Here is a 19,826-nt window from a genome sequence, read left to right on the forward strand (position 1 = left end):
TGTTTTCACATTAAAAACATTTTCTCTGTATCAGTTCATGGAAGAATAAAAGGTGTGATTTCCCTTCAACAAGAAATTGCCTCCTGAATTTCCTAAACAATTAAAAAGATCAATGCTGGGAACACTTCTGTCATGCTTAAGTTAACTGTATCTTGAGACGAAACACCCATTTCCTCTATTTTTCAGTCAGTAAGCAAAAAAACTTATGATTGGCAGTTAGGCAAGTATTTAAAAAGTCTGCATTTCCATGATTCCGTCATTGGAGGTTTTAGTTGACTGGAGTCTAGTCTCAATAGATCTCTGTTAAAAAGACATCTACAGGTGAGCAATATAGTCAGTTTCAATTATACTATCTCTGAACAGGTTGGTTAGAAAATATTTACAAGGACCCAAATTTAAATTTGTTTGTTTCCTAAACTTTGAATTAAATAATATGTTAACCTTTTAATGTAGAATGAAGTTTGTGATTTTAGTAGTTACTGTGGCACTGGCAAATGCTCTCAGCCTCTCTATTGAAGATTTGGAATGGATTGCCTGGAAAAAGAAGTTTGGTAAGTTATTTTTCTTGCTTTTTTATTTGTTTACTTGGTTATGTAAATGTTGCTATAAATCCACTAAGCCTGTTTCATCTTCTATACAAATGTCTAGTGGGTTGAAGTTTAAGTTGTATTGTTGGAAACGCTGCCAGATTATAAAACCTTTTAAATCTTCGTAATATTGTTTTCACATAATTCCGATACATTGTTGGTGTTTTCCAACTTCCAACTTAAGGGCAGTTTAAGAGTGTAGAAAAGTTTGAATTTCAGTCAGTCTGGCAAACCATTTAGAGATGGCAAAAAGATACATCAAGAGGAAATTTCCACAAGTAATATTCCCCTTCCCCCCCCCTCCACTCCCCCCCCCACCTCCCCCCCACCGAGGTGCCAGGCAATGATGATGATCAACAAGAAAGAATCTAACTACATATTCTGACATTCAACGGTATTATTATCATCAAATACCCTATCGTGAACATATTGAAGCTCACCATTAAAACCTAACTAAACCAGCTACATAAATACTGTACCTGCAAGAGCAAATTAAATCTGATTAAACCGAATTAAAACTTGGACATGTTACCATGATTGCTCCACAGTTCACCACAATCAACTTGCAGAGATTACCACTGACCAGAACTCGAACAGGATTTGCCATACCAATACTATGACTCTAAGAGCAAGTCAGAGGCTGGAACACCATGGTGATTAGAAAAGGGATCAAGGTTATGGCTAGAAGGCAGATTGAGAAACATATCAGCCATGGCTGAGTGGTGGACCGGACTCAAGAGGCTGAATGGCCTAATTCTGATCCTTTACCTTACGGTCTCATGGCAACTTACTGCCCTACTCTCCAAAACCTGTCCATTATCTGCAAGGCACTGGCTAGAAGTGTCATGGTATATTCCCCAATTACCCCTGCCCCAACAACACTCAAGAGGCTTGAAATCAACTAGGACTAAAGGATCACTTGATTCGCACTGAGGCACTCCTTTATTGAGTTATTCATTTATTATCACGTTTATCTAGAATGATGCATCGAAAAGTGTTTTATCACCATAATATGGCACCATTTTGCGTTACAAAAAGAACAAGAAGAGATTACACCAACAGAGTTCATCTTCCGCACAAAGGGTCTTCAAGTTCAGCTCCATGGCTTCTGCAAGCTGTCCAGGTCTCACGGAGTCTTGCTCTGGGTGCAATAATGACAACCCCTCCAAGAGTCTAGGCTTCATGGCCTACAACAGCCAGGAGTCAGCACTCTGGGTATCACACCTCCACAGCGATGTGTACCACGTGTACCCACTCTGTGCACTGCATTCCCTGCAGCCGAAGACTCACTGACATCCTTCCAGCTCCCTCACGACATCATGAAGAAAAGAAAAAAGAGAGAGATGAGAAAGGACAGAGGGATGCAGGCAGCCTGGAGCAGATAGGCTCAGGAACCCAAATACTGCCTACTGTGCCTGCACTGCCATCTTATGTTAATAACTCGTTCTCTCCAGTGCAAGCACCTGGCAGCTGTATATGTACTCCCAAACTCTTGTTCAGTAGCACCATCCAACCCAGAGCCAATACAATCTAGACAGACAAGGACAGCAGATGCCAGGGGACACTACCACCTCTCAGCCATCCTGAGTTGGAACCCTGCTGTCATCCTTCATTTCTGAAGACCCTGGGACTCCCTTCGATATGCTCCCTTCGATCTCAAATGGACTGCAACTGTTCAAGCAATCAGCTCACCACCACCATGACAAGGGAATTTAAGAATGGGAAATAAATACTGGCCGTGTCACAATTCCCACATCCTGTGACTTAATAAAAAATGTATTCGGAATTCTTCTTTAGAGAAAAATGGAATACGTAATCAGAGGGTGAATCAGGAAGGTGTTAATCGGGGTCAGTGGGTCAACAGGAGGTGATTACGGGGTCTGCTGATCCTAGGCATTGAGGTGGGAGATGGGGAACACATCCGATATCTGAGTGGAGAGGATACGCTGATGGACTTGGGAATGATGGACTTGTGGTAGGGTGGAAAGGTGCAAGATCTGAGCCTGATCGGTTCGAGGGAGGGTTGGAAGACTTGTGGAAGAAAGTTTTAAGGGAGCATGGATCGGAAAGGATCCTCAGGTCGGCATCTGGATCCAGTAGTCTGGTGTAAAGGTTTGTGATTCCATCAAATCCTCACCACGCTGATGCAGCTGGAATGCTTGATGGACAGGAGTGTGGAAGATAGAAGTTCACTTTCAAAAGCAGAATGATAACAAGTTAAGCAGCCTCATTACCATATTGAAAATATCAATCCCTCGCTTGGATTGGGTTGATTGACTTCTAGACTTGGTTAAAATTGGAAATGGCTGGATTGGATGGGAATTTGTGTTGGCAAGTGTCTGCTCAACCCTACTCAGCCAAATCCTTCTTCTTTGCATAGGTTAAAATGTTGGTTAGTGTGGATTTCAAAAATAATTTCTACCATAAAGTCAAGTAATTCTCAATGAGAATTGGTCCAATACTTGGTGGCTCAGTGGTTAGCACTATTGCTTCACAGCACCACAAACCTGGGTTCAAATCCACCCTCAGAGTGACTGTCTGTATGAAGTTTGCAAATTTTCCCCAAGTCTGTGTGGGTTACCTCCGTGTCCTCCAGTTTCATCCCACAGCCCCAAAACGTGCAGGTTAGGTAGATTGGTTACAGCAAATTGCCCATGTCATTTGGGCTTGATACGGTGAGGAGCTCCAATAGGCTGTGTATTGAAGTATTTTGGTTTGAGGACTTTGTCACAAAAGGAGATAGATTAAAGTTCAGCTGGACACAAGACAATTTGTAAGCTGTAATATAAGCTGCATTGCTTAGCTGAGGCTCAGAATTTACAGAAGTCTTTGCGACTGTTTCAGACATTGCAGCAGCATAACTGCAGTCCAACCTGCGCAGTTGGTGTCTCTTATAAAACAACACAACGGAGGACATCTCAATTGTGTAAAAGTATAACGTGGATAACAGGGAATGAGCAGCCCCTGGCAAGAGGTTTATATAAAAGCTGCTGTAATAAAAGCAAAGCACAGAGGATGCTGGAAATCTGAAATAAGGCAGAATGTGCTCGAGAAACTCTGCAGGTCTGGCAGCATTTGTGAAGTCAGAAACAGTGTTAATTTTCTGAGTCCGGTATGACTCTTCTTCAGAATCGAAAGGAGTTGGAAAAGATGGTTTTAATGCTGTTGAACAGGAAGAGAGGAGGAACAATAAAATCATAAAGTACTGGAGTAGCTTAGTAGGCCTGTGAAAAGCGAAACAGAGTTAATGTTTTGTGTTAAACATGACTCTTCTTCTGGACTTGAAATTTTAATTCTGTTTTTCTCTCCACAACTGATGCCAAACTTGCTGAGCTTCTCCAGCACTTTATGGTTTTATTAGTATTTTGGTTTTATTAAGGGAGGAGTAGAAAGGAGAACAAATAGCAAGGGTGCCTGGGGGAAAGGCAAAGACAGTGATAATGGTGGAATAGGAGAGATAGGGATGTGAAATCAGAGTGAAATAAGTCTGTTGTGCTGAGAGTAAAACCAGCAAGACTGAAATAAAACACAGCTGGGGAATGTAACTGGAGTCCTGCCTCAGGTGACTCTCTGTGTGGAGTTTGCACATTCTCCCTGTGTCTGCGTGGGTTTCCTCCGGGTGCTCCGGTTTCCTCCCACAGTCCAAAGATGTGCAGGTTAGGTAAATTGGCCATGCTAAATTGTCCATACTGTTAGATGCATTAGTCAGGGTAAAAACAATGACTGCAAATGCTGGAAACCAGATTCTGGGGAATTAGTGGTGCTGGAAAAGCACAGCAGTTCAGGCAGCATCCGATGAGCAGTAAAATCGACGTTTCAGGCAAGAGCCCTTCATCAGGAATACAGGCAGAGAGCCTGAAGGGTGGAGAGATAAATGAGAGGAGGATCGGGTTGTGGAGAAAGTAGCACAGAGTACAATAGGTGAGTTGGGGAGGGGATGAAGTTGATAGGTCAGGGAGGAAAAGCTTCAGGGCAGAGGAAATGACCACCCTTCAGGCACTCTGCCTGTATTCCTGATGAAGGGCTTTTGCCCGAAACGTCGATTTTACTGCTCATCGGATGCTGCCTGAACTGCTGTGCTCTTCCAGCACCACTAATCCAGAATCTGGTTTCCAGCATCTGCAGTCCTCACTTTTGCCTAGTTGATTTTACCCCACTGCGAATCCTCTTGCAAGGATGCCTGCCTTGAAGAAATTTTCCTCCTCTCTCTACAAGGATCCCAGGGGGTCCATCTCCCACTGCAACTCTCAGGTCATTTCCTCTGCCCTGAAGCTCTTCCTCTCTGACCTATCACCTTCATCCCCTCCCCCACTCACCTATTGTACTCTGTGCTAGTTTCTCCCCACTCCCATCCTCCTCTCATTTATCTCTCCACCCTTCAGGCACTCTGCCTGTATTCCTGATGAAGGGCTTTTGCCCGAAATGTCGATTTTACTGCTCCTCGGATGCTGCCTGAACTGCTGTGCTTTTCCAGAACCACTAATCCAGCATTAGTCAGGGGTAAATGTAGGGGAATGGGTCAGGGTGAGTTATTCTTCGGAGGGTCGGTGTGGACTTGTTGGGTCGAAGGGCCTGTTTCCACACTGTAAGTAATCTAATACAGAGATCACACTCTGAAGTTGGGGAACTCAATATTGGGTCCTAGAGACTGTAAAGACTCTAAACAGAAAGTAAGATGGCGTCCTTCAAGCTTGCATTGAGTGTCATTATAACGTTGCAATACGCCAAAGGCAGAAATGTGAGCATAGGACCAGTTGCTGCTAATCTGTTATCATCTGTTGTAAACTAGTCACCAACCACTCAGTGAAATTCAGTTTAGGAAGATGTCTTGAATATCAGAATCAAAATAAGAAAGCCTAATCTGTTGCAAAAAGATTTGTAGGGAATCACAGGATTTAATATGCAGAAATCAGTCAAATTGAAAGTGAGGCATCCCATATGTACAATTAAACTCCATGGTAATTCATGTAGCAATTATAGATGTGGCATGTTATTCTTTCAGCTTTTTTTTAATTTGTGAGATTTCAGAAATGTCAGGGTTTTTTTTCTTTTTTGTCAGTCCTATTTATTTCACAGTCAATATAACTCATGACAATATGTCAGTATCACTTAAACAGACTTCCTTATTTTATAAACATTACATTATAGCGTGTCCAATAGAATAAAGATCACCATCTTAACTTGGATCACATGAAGCATGACAAACAATGAATACCCCAAAGCTAGCCCAGGAATGTATATATCTGTGAATGTAATGATTGTATAAAAAAGCCAGTTGTAATAAATATCTTTCAATGTGATACTTACCTTGCCAAGTTTCTTCTGTCATGAGGAATAAAATAAGCATTGGTGGATCAGGTAAAATATCTTGCTGGAGGCAAAGCCCACTTCATATCTTTTCTTTCCTTCTCTCTCCCTAATCTATTTTCTCTCTTTCCTCTTCCTGTGTATGACTGAATTCATCCCCCTGAATTCACCATCTTTTTAAGATCTACTGTAACTTATTTCACCATAAATCCATAAATATCACAGGTTAGGGAGATTGATTGTCTTGTTCACTTGGGTCCCTGATGCCCTGGTTCCCTTTTTTCACCAATACAGGCTCACATCTCTGGCAACTTATTGGTGAGATTGCGCTGAGCTGAAGGGTACAAGGGCAAATCCAAAGGCAGATGTTGTTTGTGGCAAAATCTGCCCAATTGATTCCTTTCCTTCAGATTTTTATATTATCAATTGTTCTCAATTAATAAAAATATAACCTTTTATGTTGCAATGAAGACTGTTATTCTGTTTTGCTTTAGGGATATTGATGGGTTACATATTTGAACTTATTACAGTTTCTACATCATATCCATACATATCTTGTCCATATTGAATTTTAAGTGTATTTGATGCATTAAAAAAAAGTTAATTGACCATGGATCATTCTTCTAAATCGATTCAAAGTAACTCGCTTAATTAGACTTTCACTCAGGAATTGAGAAAGTAAAGTGACGTCTTTAATCTTTTCCCTTAATTCAAGGTAAATTGTACTCTTCCCTCAAAGAGGTAGACTATCGTAAGGAGATCTGGCTGACTAACTGGAAGACTGTTATAGTGCACAATATGCTGGCAGACCAGGGGTTGTATAATTATCGACTAGGAATGAACGCTTTTGCTGATCTGGTAATTCATTGTTTACTACTTTCTTTGGAGGTGCATCTACAATGCAGCTTTTGTATCGTGCAAAGTGGTTTCTGTTTTCACATGATGCCACAGTTGCTTTACAAACTTGGAGTTGGAGCTTGATTTAGATTCACAGAGAGAGGTGGGTAGAATATTCTCATATTTTAACACTGCATTCGCTGTGCACCAGCAAAGCAGATTTTAAAAAGTGTCATGGGATTTTCTTTAATGGCCCTGTTGATTTTAAAGTTACCTGGAGTGAGACCACTATCATTTCCAATTATTTAAAATGTAATGGGTGGGAGAGAAACTTGGCAAGGATATCAGCTCTCCCTTTGCTGCAGAATTCAAGTTCCAACCATGGGATGTCATCTGGCTAGTGACAGGAACCTACTGCAGATGCTGGAAATCTGAAACAGACACAGAGAATGCTGGAGGAACTCAGTAGGTCTGACAGCATCTGTGGAGAGAAAGCTGAGTGAATGCTTCAGGCCTGGCATAACTTGAATGCTGTCAGACCTGCTGAGTTTCTGAATCATTCTTTGTGTAACTGATGGTCACAGAGTGACAGCAGCACTAGTGGTGGTGTGTTCCTGTGTGCTCAGGGAGTCCAGGTCATTGTGGAAATATACTTTTTTTACATGCCTGGAGTAGTCAGGAGCTGTGCAGATGGTAGATGCTCCAATACATTGACCAAGAATCTCTCCCACTCTTACTGCCTGCCAATGGCACATGTTTCATCCAACATCCAAGTCCTCATTGGCAAATTAGACAGTCAATGCCCCTTTATCTGTTATGTCTGGGTGCAATTAACAAGAACCACACATGGCAGCTATGGATAACCAATGTCTGGCCAGGAGCAAGGCTGGATTTTAAAGAGTGCACCAGCATCAAGGATCTTGTGCAGTCCCAGCAGCAGGCAGTATATCCATCTATAGTTGGAGGGACGCCAAAAAGCATGGTGCATTGGTAATGAGGCAAGTTTGGGAAGATAGCATGAGAAAACTTGTTTGAGCTTGTGGACAGAAACCCTTCATGAAACTCAGCAAGATTGATGCTTAACTAAGTTTTGGCAACATTTAGCCCATGCAGTCCCTCCCTGCACCAGATGGCCTCCATATACATCTTTCATGATTGTCATTAGCTAGTCAGAGAGTAATCAGATATACTGACAGTAGACTTTAGGCATTACTTTTGCTATAAATCTATCATAGTGTTGTCCAAACTGAATAACATTCTCATTTACTCATGACCACAAGTCTTTGTATCTCACTCATTTTAAGGAATCTGGTCAGTGTTACTAGTCAAGCTATTACTCCACAGTTCTTTATTCACTCAAGGGTGTGTGTGCATCATTGGCTGGGTCAGCATTTATTGCCCATCCTAGGTTGTCCTTGAGAAGATGGTGGTGAGCTGCCTTTTTGAACCACTACTGTATGCTGTAGGTAGACCCACAATACCCTTAGGGAAGGAATTCCAGGATTTGGACTCAGCAATGGTGAAGGAACAGCAAAATGTTTCCAAGTCAGAATGGTGAGTAGCTTGGAGGGGAACTTGTAGGGGGTGGTATTCCCATGTATCTGCTGTCCTTGTCCTTCTAGGTGAAAGTGCTTGCGAGTTTGGAAGCCTCTGAGGAGCCTTGGTGAACTTCTAACCTAATAATATTAACAGTTTTAATGATGTTTCTTTTGCAGAAAAATGAAGAATATAAAAAATTGGTGTTTGGCAACTGCTTGAGAAACACAAATTCCACAAAGCATGCCACATTCCATTCTCTGTCCTTCAATAACATTGATTTTCCAGACAGAGTGGATTGGAGAGATAAAGGCTATGTCACTCCTGTGAAAAACCAAGAGAATTGTGGTTCGTGCTGGGCGTTCAGTGCAGTAAGTCTGAAGTGTGCAGTCTTACTTCACGATAAGGATTATGTTTAATCAGAATAAAACATTACATTCTGGTATTTTGAACATTAGATAAGCAAATCTTTGATTAAGTTGAAATACGTAACTTTATGATCGAACTCTGAGGTTGTAATATCAATATTGACTGAGCTTGAACATATAAAAGATCCTTCCATACTTTAGTGTTAGATGACATAAGCTCTGCAGCTTGGTAAGATATTGAGGTATCTTCAATACATGAACAAGTATTTTTGTACAATTCAACCATGTTTAATATACTAAACTCCCGATACCTTCACTGTTTTAATGGGTTTTCTTAATTAAAATCACCATAGTCCCAATGGGCTGCACTGTCATTAAAGAGAGATGACTTGTGATGGTTTTAACCTGAGGGTTATCACAACTCAGGCGATGGGAGAGATTAAGAAGGAGGGACTTTCATAGTAATCTCAGCTGAGGCGGGGGGGATTGAATTGGTGCTGTTGGTATCACACTGCATTGTAAACCAACTGAGATAACCAACCACTTCAGCAATTTGTAATACTTAGATCGAAATACATGTTTCCTTTTCATTTTTTAAAATATGTTTTGCCTGTATGTGATTGTGTGCTTATTTTTAATCACAGACAGGATCTTTGGAAGGACAGCACTTTAGGAATACTGGTAACTTAGTTTCTCTGAGTGAACAGCAGCTTGTTGACTGCTCCGGTGATTATGGAAATTATGGCTGCGACGGTGGATTAATGGATAATGCATTTCGTTACATAATAACCAGTGGAGGAATCGACTCTGAAGAATCGTACCCATACACAGCAAAGGTTAAGAGAATCTTGACAGAGTATTCCATTTTGAATCATGACTTCAATTCACATAGGAACAACTGCCTTTACACATTTAACACAAAATCCTACATTTCCCTTAATCAAATGAAAGCATAACAGATATTAACACAAAAGCATGCATGTGATTTGATCTTTTACCTGTATTTTTTGATTCCATGTCTGCACAAAGACAAGATGCATTAACTAGCTTGATATTGGATTGAAGTGCAATTAAACACCTGAAAAATAATTGATCCTTGAACTCAAGTGGATCTTTAATGGACTTTTAAAATCAGCATATTGGAATTAAAACTGTTACAATGAGACAACCACGCGACATAACCCAATATATTCAAAGGATTATTTTTTTCTTGAAGGCAGTACAAAAGTATGTCTTTTTTTCTGTGGCTTGCAAGAGCTTTGCTCCCTGGTCACTAGAGTTCCAGCTGATATCCATCATAGGAATGTAGGCATTCCCAAGGTCCATCAAGTTCACCTTCAACTATTCCTGTAGCTGATTAGGCAATGATAATAGTGATATTGACTAATTACAGCCATTAATCTCCTCCATGGTACTGTTAAGGTCATAACTGTAGATCTCAGCATCCCTGGATTATAAAGGGTTATCTTTATCCTAAACTGCTGACTATGGATGAATGAACTGTTTGCTACAACTTGCCATTCAACCAGTTCACAACTATCCTGCATTTTATTCTCACATCCAGCTTTATGACTGAAAGCGAGAAGCTCCTGACCCAAGTCCCAGTCCATGACATTTTAGCTGTGGAAGGAATATTCATGATACCATCCAAAAGGTTGATTCTCCCAAGCTTTTGCCCATTATTCACCAAGAGAGAATGCATGCACTGAGTTACCATACAAATCTTTGTTATGTTGCTTTTTGTGATTTTTCATTTCTTTTACCTTGCAAATTATTTTAATTTGTTCTTGCTGCATACATGAGGCTGGAGAGATTCCAGATATTGGCCTCTCTAGTTGCAATATTGTAAAGTTCCACTCATCCAAGGAAGCCCTTGCAGTGTAAGTTCTCCTAGAGTGGTGCTATGGAGGCTGTAATTGGGTATGCATGTATAAGGATGCATGTTTAATCAGAAATAATAGATATTTTGGTAAATGTGTTACTTTTATTACCACAAAGGAGATGTTGGAACACAGAACAAAATTTCAAAATTCGCCAAAAACACCAACTTTGGAGATTTGGCAAATACTAAGAATGGTAATAATTAATTTAAAGAGAACGCAGGCTAGCAGAATATGCACAAAAATGGCAAATCAAATTTAATATAGAGAGAAATATGGGCAACACGGTGGCACAGTGGTTAGCACTACTGCCTCATAGCGCCAGAGACCTGGGTTCAATTCCTGCCTCAGGCGACTGAATGTTTGCACATTCTCCCCTGGTTTACTCTGGTTTCCTCCCACAGTCCAAAGATGTGCAGGTCAGGTGAATTGGCCATGCTAAATTGCCTGTAGTGTTAGGTGAAGGGTATGGGTGGGTTGCGCTTCAGTGGGTTGGTGTGGACTTGTTGGGCCGTAGGGCCTGTTTCCACACTGTAAGTAATCTAAAACAAAAATGAGGTGTTGCATTTTGGCAAAATAGATAGGGAGAGGGAATTGAGGCTAAATGGTATTTTAATAAGGAGTTATACAGACCCCGCTAGGAGTTGAGGTGCACAAATCTTTGAAGGTGGCAGGACATATTTAGAAAATTGCTAACAAAACAAACAGGGTCTTGACCTTCACAAATGAAGACACTGAGTAAAAAAAAACAGAGAGGCAATAAACAGAGCATTTTGTCCAGCTTTGGTCACCCCACTTCAGGAAGGATGAGAGGGTAGGATGTGGATTTTCCAGAAAGATTTCAAGGATTTGAGATTTTAGTGAGATAATTAGGTCGGAAGAGATTGGGTTATTCTTGGGGTAAAGGAAACTGAAAGGAGATTTGATAGACATGCACAAGATTAAGGCAGATGCAGGTAGAGTAAAAAAGGAAAAGCTGTTCCCATTAGTAGATGTTGCAAGAACAGGGGGACACTGATTTAGGGTTTGTGAAAAAGAACTATTTTTATATAGCAAGCAGTGACAAAGGTGGTATAAGTAAAGACTAATTTCAAAAGAAAAGATGTGCACCTGAGGGAGATAAATGTGCAGGGGCATTGCTGTGGAGAGCTGTAAAAGTAAAACTATAAAATGGTAAAAGGGACTTAGTGAGCTGGTATTATGGCAATGTGGCTCTAAGAAAATCAACCACATAATCATAAGTGATGTCTGCCTAAAGGGGCAATTCAAATTTAAATATCAAACTAATTCCCAGCAGTATGCTTCATTCAAAAAGTTCAGAGCTGAAGATGGTAAGTTGAATAACTGGTGAGTGGAGTTCATCTCAGTGAGTGCTATGAATAGCTGATATTAACAGACTCATTATTTATTTTACTTTTATCGATACCAACAAATATATTACATTCTGAGCAGTCTTTTCTATGTATAAAACTGTGGCTAAATGCAGTCTCCACTAAGAGAGGTCACTAGCTGTTTTGCAATATTACCTTACATCTTGAAAAGGAGGAATGAACAGGATTACTTTGAGAATTGGCACTAAGTACATTTTTTATTTGGAAAGCTGACACAGTAACAATGGGACGAAAGGCCTCCTTTGTGCTGTAACAATTCTGAAATTTAATTAACAGACCTAATCATTTTTGTATCCCACCCAGTACCTTTCTGCATCCCACCAAATCTATTCAGTGTTTTGAAACGCTGGAAATGGCCAGTATGGCAAGTGTCATGTCATAAGCAATAATGCCTACATTTTACATTTGCACACCCAATGGAAACAACAGAAAAACTACAGATGTGGCGAAACTGTTTTTGAACATGAAAGTGTTCACTTCTGATAAGGTATATAACACATGGCATTCAGCACATTAAGCTCTGCTGCTTTTGTTCTACTTTTTCAGGAAGGATTATGCAGCTTTAATCCAGAAACTATTGGTGCCGTATGCAATGGGTATATTGATCTACCCAAGGGAAGTGAGGCTTATTTGCAAATGGCAGTGGCAGACAATGGACCAATCTCCGTTGCCATTGATGCAGGTCATCTATCATTCCAATTATATTCCTCAGGTAGGCATTTGGATGAAATAAGTTGCCTTTTGGATAATTCTTTGCCCATTTATATTGTGCAGTTTTATGATTTAACATCCATGGCACAGATTCTTGTTCCAGTGATTTATATGATGAATTTGGATGCAGAAAGCAATCTACACATCAGATATACCAAATCTGTATATATTGAGCTATACAAAGTATATGGATGCAATTTATAGTCACTTCTGTTGTGCAAAACCGAATCCCTGCTCAATGAGATGGAGTGAGCTATTACAAAGGCACATAAGCTAGATGACAAAAGATCAGGCTGAGCATAGAGGAAGAAGTCATGTAAGAAATGTACTGTCATAATCATGGGTGAGCTTAATCTATGTGGAGTCCACAATTTAGCTTTCTCAGATTAACAGGGGAGGCAGGCGTGTTAGATGCTAACTAATTTCCCACTCCCACTGACAAGAAAGCTCTCCATTTCACCCTCCAATCATCTTGCTAAGGGGTGACTGATGATCTTCTTGAGCTATTGCGGGTCACAACAGTGGCGTTCTGGGAAGAGCCAGCATATTCTGGCTCCTAAAGCCCATTGGTCAAGCCTGTTCCTCATGCAATCCAACTGTCAGGAGGTATAGGGACAGGGGTTCAGGGGAGTCAGAGGCAAGGGCAAGAAGCTGGCTTTCAGAGGCCACTACCTTGCAACCCCCTCCATACATGACTCTGGTGGCCCCAGATTCAGGAAAATGGAAATACCCTCATAACCTGGCAGGCAGGTTGCCTCAGTTATCCTGTCTGGAAACCATATATTTTTCCAACTTGCCAGGAAGGCAAGTAATTGGGGAGGTGTTGAACTGAAGACAATAAATGCCTGCAAATTGACCAAGGATGTTACCAAGACTGGAACGTTTTAGTTATAAGGAGAGGCTGGATAGACTGGGACATTTTTTTCCCTGGAGTGTAGGAAGCTGAGGGGTGACCTTATAGAGAATTAGATTAAGAATTCAAAGTCTAAAACTAGAGAAGTCTAAAACTTAAAACTAGGTTTAGGGTGAGAGGGAAAACATTTAAAAGTGACCTGAGGGTCAACTTTATCACACAGAGGGTGAAGCGTGTATGGAATGAGTTGCCAGACGAAGTGTTACAGATGAGTACAATTACAACATTTAAAAGACATTTGGACAGGTACATGCATAGCAAACATTTAGAGGGATGTGGGCTAAATGCAGGCAACTGGGTCTAGTTCACTTTAAGAAACAGGATTGGCATGGATGCATTGGGTCGAAGGGCTTGTTTCCATGCTGTGTGAGTCTGTAACTCTTTAGTTTGTGTGGATCAAAATATTACAGATCACATTTCACAATGTGGAATACTTGTCGAATAAGATCTCTTCGTTACCTCTGATTTTCCCTTTATCAGGGAATTTGTAAGTGTACAAATCTTTTGTAGCCTGTTCCTGGAAAAACATTGGTAAATTTGTTCCTTTTTGAATGCAGGTGTCTATGATGAGCCCTTGTGTAGCAGTGAAGAGCTTAATCATGGTGTTCTAGTTATTGGATATGGAACATTACATGGAAATGACTATTGGCTGGTTAAGAACAGGTAAAGGTATAAACTACTGCCTTGCAAACATCACACATAATCCAGGCCTTGGTTAATTCAGTGAGCTGGATTGCAATAATAAGTGTTGCTAACAGCACGGGTTCAATCCCTGCACTGGCTGAAAAGGACTCACTGCCTCAAACCCTCGTCTTGCCTTAGGTGTGGTAACCAAGTTAAACTTCAACCAGTTGTTTCTTCTCAAATGAGGTGTGGTCATCTGGGACTGATGATACTTTTTGATAATATAATCCATAAAACTGACTTAACCCTGCTGAACATTTCCCGGTATTGTCTCAGTTTTCACGGAACACTGGCTTGTTTGTTTTCTCTTACTCTTTCATGGGATCAGGGCATCGCTGGCAAGGCCAGCATTTGTTGCCCATGACTAATTAACCTTGAACTGTGTGGTTTGCTCATCCATTTTCGTGTGGCTATTAAGAGTCAATTATGCTGCTGTGGATTTGAAGTCACATGTGGGCAAGTCCAGTGAGGGCAGCACAACAGATTTTCTTCTCTGAATAACATCAGTGACCCAGATGTTATTCTTATTTCTCAACAATGGGCAATTGTCCCATGGTCACCATTAGTGAGACTCGCTTTCTTTTCCAAATTTAATAATTACATTTAAATTCCACCAAATTACATTTGACAACAATTGTGTTTCATAACAAAGAAAAGAGACCATCTGTATTGACTGTTTATGTTTGCAGAATAAAGTAGTTAACTAATGATTAATGGAATTTATCACCTTGGTGTCATTTTCCACTCCTCTTACAATGAGCTCATAACAAGAGATCAGTTTGCTAACCACTGAACTCGCGAGCACTGCACAAACAAGAACCTTTCCATTCTGAAAGCCCAATATAGATCTGTTCAGCCGCAGATGGTTAGAATTTATTATTTGAAACTATTTCCAAAAGATCAGCAACTTTTCTTCTTTCGGTTCTTTTTCCTCTTCCATGCTCAGCAATAGTTTTACTTTCTACTTTGACATCATACACTGCTCACTGTGTCTTTCATTGAGCATATTGTGATTGACAGGGATGTCTTTGTAGCAATCATGACAATACCGTCAAGAAGCTTTACTTGGTGTTCTTAGATACAATCAAATTTCATTCCCATATTGTTTCTTTATTTTGAAATGCTTATCCTTGTGGATAAAACAGCAGGGAAATCTCAGTAAAAGCAGGAATTAATTTATCAAAATATTTGATCCTTGTCTGTCATTCCACATTCCCTTGGCATTTTTCTTCCCAAGCTCTGGCTTCTGAGTTAAGGACATTCAGACCAGGTGCTCCAGTTTCCTCCCACCAAACAAAGATGCGCAGGTTAGGTGAATTGGCCAAGCTAAATTGCCCATAGTGTTCGGGAATGTGTAAGTTAAGTGAATTAGTCCGGGTCAAATATAGGATAATTGCCTCACAGCACCAGGGACCCAGGTTCGATTCCAGCCTCGGGCGACTGTCTGTGTGGAGTTTGCACATTCTCCCTGTGTCTGTGTGGGTTTCCTCCGGGTGCTCCGGTTTCTTCCCACAGTTACAAAGATGTACAGATCAGGTGAATTGGCCATGCTAAGTGGCCCATAGTGTTAGGTGCATTAGTCAGAGGGAAATGGGTCTGGGTGGGTTACTCTTCGGAGGGTCAGTGTGGACTTGTTGGGCTGAAGGGCCTGTTTCTACACTATAGGGAATCTAATCAGATCTTCAGGGCTGCATGACTGACGTGGTAGAAGGCATCCTCAGAGCTGTTTTAGCTGCCTCTCTGCAGCTACAGTGGACAGAATTTGTTGGTCTGTATCTTCACTTCTATAAAAGGGTATTTATCGCAGCAGCCAACAGTAATCCTAAACCGTTTCAGATTTAGTCAAGGAGGCCTTATTTCACTGGCACCTGATAGAATGGTTTCCTTTGGGTCAACTTGTGTGCCTTTAACTTGAGATACCTGACCAGCCCGTAAGATGGCAGCTGGGGTTTACAGTCTAAGGGCTGGGCAGTAGTTAAAAAGCTGCCTTTCAAAGTCACACTCTGGCTTCACACAATGAGTATTCATATCATAGTCCCTGTGCCAATGAACCTTCCTGCGGAATACTTAATTCAGCTTTCTGCTACACCAGATTTTCCAGGGAGCAGGAAGTTAGATGCAGTATTTTTGCAGTGTTTTGGTATTATTTCTCAATTGGGTATTGGAGAGTGAAGGTAAACATGAATCAACACAAGGATGTCATCTACAGTGCCTGTAAGAGTAATACATGAATATTTAAAGGAAAAACATGTAATATGTAGTGTTGTAGTTTAATATGCGATCTCCTACATGACATGATATTATGCACATCAACAAATGAATGTTCATGCAAACATATACTGTTATGGAAACAAACTTCATTGAGTTAGGATCCAATGTAAAGGCAGCTTTAACACGCTTCAATTTCCACACAAGTATGAATGCCATTAAAATTCTAAAACATTTTCAGCTGTCTCTGTTAAATTCCACATTCCAATAAAATCAAAATACTGCAGATGCTGGAGATCTGAAATAAAAACAGAACGTACTGGAGCAAATCCATACGTCTGGCAGCAAGAAAGAAACAGATTTTTAAGTCTGATATGATGCTTCATTGAAATTGTAATATTGTTAAGTGTAATTTGAAGATATATTTGCACAAAAACTTAAGAACAGAAGAAATAGGAGCTGGAATCTGCCGTCTGGCTAAGGCGTGAACATTTCGGAATATTCATATTTCATCATTTTCTTTTTGTTAGCTGGGGTACAGACTGGGGTGATGAAGGATTTATTTACATGTCAAGGAACAAGAACAATCAATGTGGAATTGCGTCTGCTGCCAGCTTTCCTGTGGTTTAGTCTAAGTAAGTTTGCTTTGGTCAATTTATTTCAAAAGGGAACATGGTGACTTTATGAAGGGCCAATGATGGCACCTGGAGGTTGTGGTGGGAAGGGAGAATGGGTAGAAATTGGTGGATGATCTTCAGGTCTAAAATGGGCACAATGCTGAGAGATTCAGCAGTGGATGGCCAAAGTAAATTGTTGCAGGTTTTGAATTACTGCTAAATTTATCATGTCCATTTTTGGGTAATGTTGCCAGATGCACAAAGCCAAGGATTCTGTCACAGTAGGGGAGCAAGTTCTAGGATGTTGACCTGCAAGATAAGAATGAAGGAATGGCACAATAGTTCCAGATCATAGTATGTGGCTTGGGAAAGAGTCTGAAGGCAGCAGTGTTCTCATGCAGCAGCTACCTTTGTCCTTCCAGCTGGACGTGGTGGGTGTTGTCGGAGGAGCCTTGGCATGTGGCTGCAGTGCAACCTATAGATGGTACATACTGCCAGCACAGTGCTTCAATGATGGAGTGAGTGAACTTTTAAGATAGCAGATGAGCTGCCAATCTAATGGAATCCTTTGCCTTGGATGTTTAACACAGTTGAAGAAACCCTTTTGGAAAATGTGTTTTCTGATGAGTGCAGCAGGGGTCAGAGCAGAACAGAAGTACTCAGTTTCAAGAAAAATCCTCCTGTGGAGCTAGGAGGAGCAGCAACCACCTCCCCCAACCTCTCCCATGGGATCTGAACTCCACCATTGGTAATCCCCACAGTTGTAGGAGTCAAAGTCAGGCTACTGCTCTCTTGCAAAAAGATTAACACCTCCTCACTTCAATGCAAAAGCTGCCAATAAATATCCTTCCTTCCCCTGGTTCTAAGCCAAGGCAAGTGACTGCAAAAAATAAGGACAGAACAAACAAAAACAGAGCATTTAATAAATAATTTACTTCTCCAAACATCAATAAATAATGATTGGGACTGAGATTACATCCCATCAGTCACTGACATGAAGAGCTGGTATACTTTTGACTTTTATAAAAAAACAATTCACTCCAATGTAGGCTGTGCAGAAAGTTTATTTTAGACAAAGAAATGATTTCCTGTCCATAACTGTGGGTTCATGGCAGACACATGTTTGTGGTCATGAATTTGCAACTTAATATTTGTGCATTATTACTACAGTTATAAAAAAACCCTTTACCTTTACAATGTTCACTTCATAAGCTTCGGACGTCCTTGCACCCTCACAGTTGATGAAGTACTTTTGAATTACAGACAGGTTGTAAAGTAGAAAGTGTCACAATTTGTACACAGCAAACTTCCACAAATAGCATGGTGATAATGAGCAGATAATTTGAATTTATCACATTAGTTGAGCATGAAACATAGGCCAGGACACTAGTAACACTAATTAAAGCAACAAAGGATGAAAATAAACACGTACATTTGCTCATTGGGCTACACCATTTTTGCCCATTTAATTTCCTGTTGCTGCTTTGTTGTACCAACCTTAAACTTCTCTGCTTTTCTTCACAGATTTTGAAATTCTCAGTAATTCCAAAATGGTGCCATGGTGGATACTGAAGGATGCTAATATAAAATATTATATCATGTAGCATATTTTTGAACCCCAATCACTTTTAATAAATTGTATAATGCATTATAAGCCATTGCTGGATACATTTTGTTTTGCTAGTTTAGTTTCTCATAGGCAATGAAACCTTATTGTTTATGCATGTACTGAGCCATAGTATTTTGAGGCTTTTTTTGAACAAGATTTGTACATTGGAGATGTTCATACACAGTTTATGACATTATACTTCAGTCCATTATACCCTCCAAGATATTCTGGAAAGATAACTGGATTTATCTGGTTCTGCTATTGATGTACGTTGCAATAAATATGTCATTTTTAACTTCAATATTTGCTGCTTCTCATTGGATCTGACCTATTTGTGCACATGTGCAGCATGCCCACGATGATGACTTTGAACATAAGAGCCCTTGAGAAGGTGGGGGTTCTCTGTTTTCTTAAAGTGCCGCAGCCTTTGCGGTCGATCTACAACATTATTAGGAAGCAAATTCCAGGGTTTTGACTATTTTCTTTATTCATTAATGGGAAGAAGGCCATCTTTGGCATCTTTGTCTGGGTATCAGACTCATGACAGTGGCAAGGAAAGGGACTAGTGTTGGGTGAGGGATATTGAAGGGGAAACAGGAGAAAGAGAATGGGGGGAGGATATGATGAAGGGCTGGGAAGGGGAATGAGTAAGGGACATGGAGAGAAGGGCAGAGGACAAGGAGGGGGGAAGGATGGAGACAGTGGAGGAAAGGCATGAGGTAGAATGAGAGGGGCAGGAAGGATGGAGAAGGGGGTGAGAGAGACAGAAAAAGGAGAGGTTGAGAAGGTGGTGGGAGTTGAAGTAGGGGATTTGTGGGAAAGTATACATAGATTTTGGAGTTGGGGAGGGTAGGGGTGGTAGGGTTGGTGCAGTTGGGGAAGTCAGTGATACAGGGGTTGGGGAATATGTGCTTTGGAGTGTTCAGCAGCTTTAGTTTTAAATACACTTTAATAGAAGAAGGCTTTTCCAATCCGGCTACCTATGCACATAACCTCCCACCTTGTTCCTGTGATTAAAAGTCCTCAGCAGGCCAAGCAAGTTCAAGGTGATCAAGTTTGAGATGGAATAGTCGATGTTGCAGGAATTTACAGAAGATCCTGGACTGTTGATCTTTGCTCTGTGCTGAGGATCGTACACACACTATTCACGTAGCGACATTTTTGGGTCACAATGCTTA

The 19,826-nt window shown here is 40.7% G+C and overlaps 1 protein-coding gene across 1 annotated transcript; it reads left to right on the forward strand.

Moving 5' to 3' along the window:
* Nucleotides 1-293: 293 nt before the first annotated feature.
* On the forward strand, nucleotides 294-18,949 carry ctsl.1 (cathepsin L.1). Its single transcript, XM_072548003.1, has 9 exons — nucleotides 294-321; nucleotides 454-551; nucleotides 6,610-6,752; nucleotides 8,447-8,638; nucleotides 9,280-9,471; nucleotides 12,453-12,618; nucleotides 14,088-14,193; nucleotides 16,953-17,057; nucleotides 18,564-18,949. Exons 2-8 carry the CDS (start codon nucleotides 455-457, stop codon nucleotides 17,050-17,052), a joined length of 996 nt encoding a protein of 331 aa, XP_072404104.1. The 5' UTR covers nucleotides 294-321; nucleotide 454; the 3' UTR covers nucleotides 17,053-17,057; nucleotides 18,564-18,949.
* The last annotated feature ends 877 nt before the right edge of the window (nucleotides 18,950-19,826 follow it).

This window comes from Chiloscyllium punctatum, chromosome 27 (genome assembly GCF_047496795.1).
Source record: "Chiloscyllium punctatum isolate Juve2018m chromosome 27, sChiPun1.3, whole genome shotgun sequence".
NCBI lineage: Eukaryota > Metazoa > Chordata > Chondrichthyes > Orectolobiformes > Hemiscylliidae > Chiloscyllium > Chiloscyllium punctatum.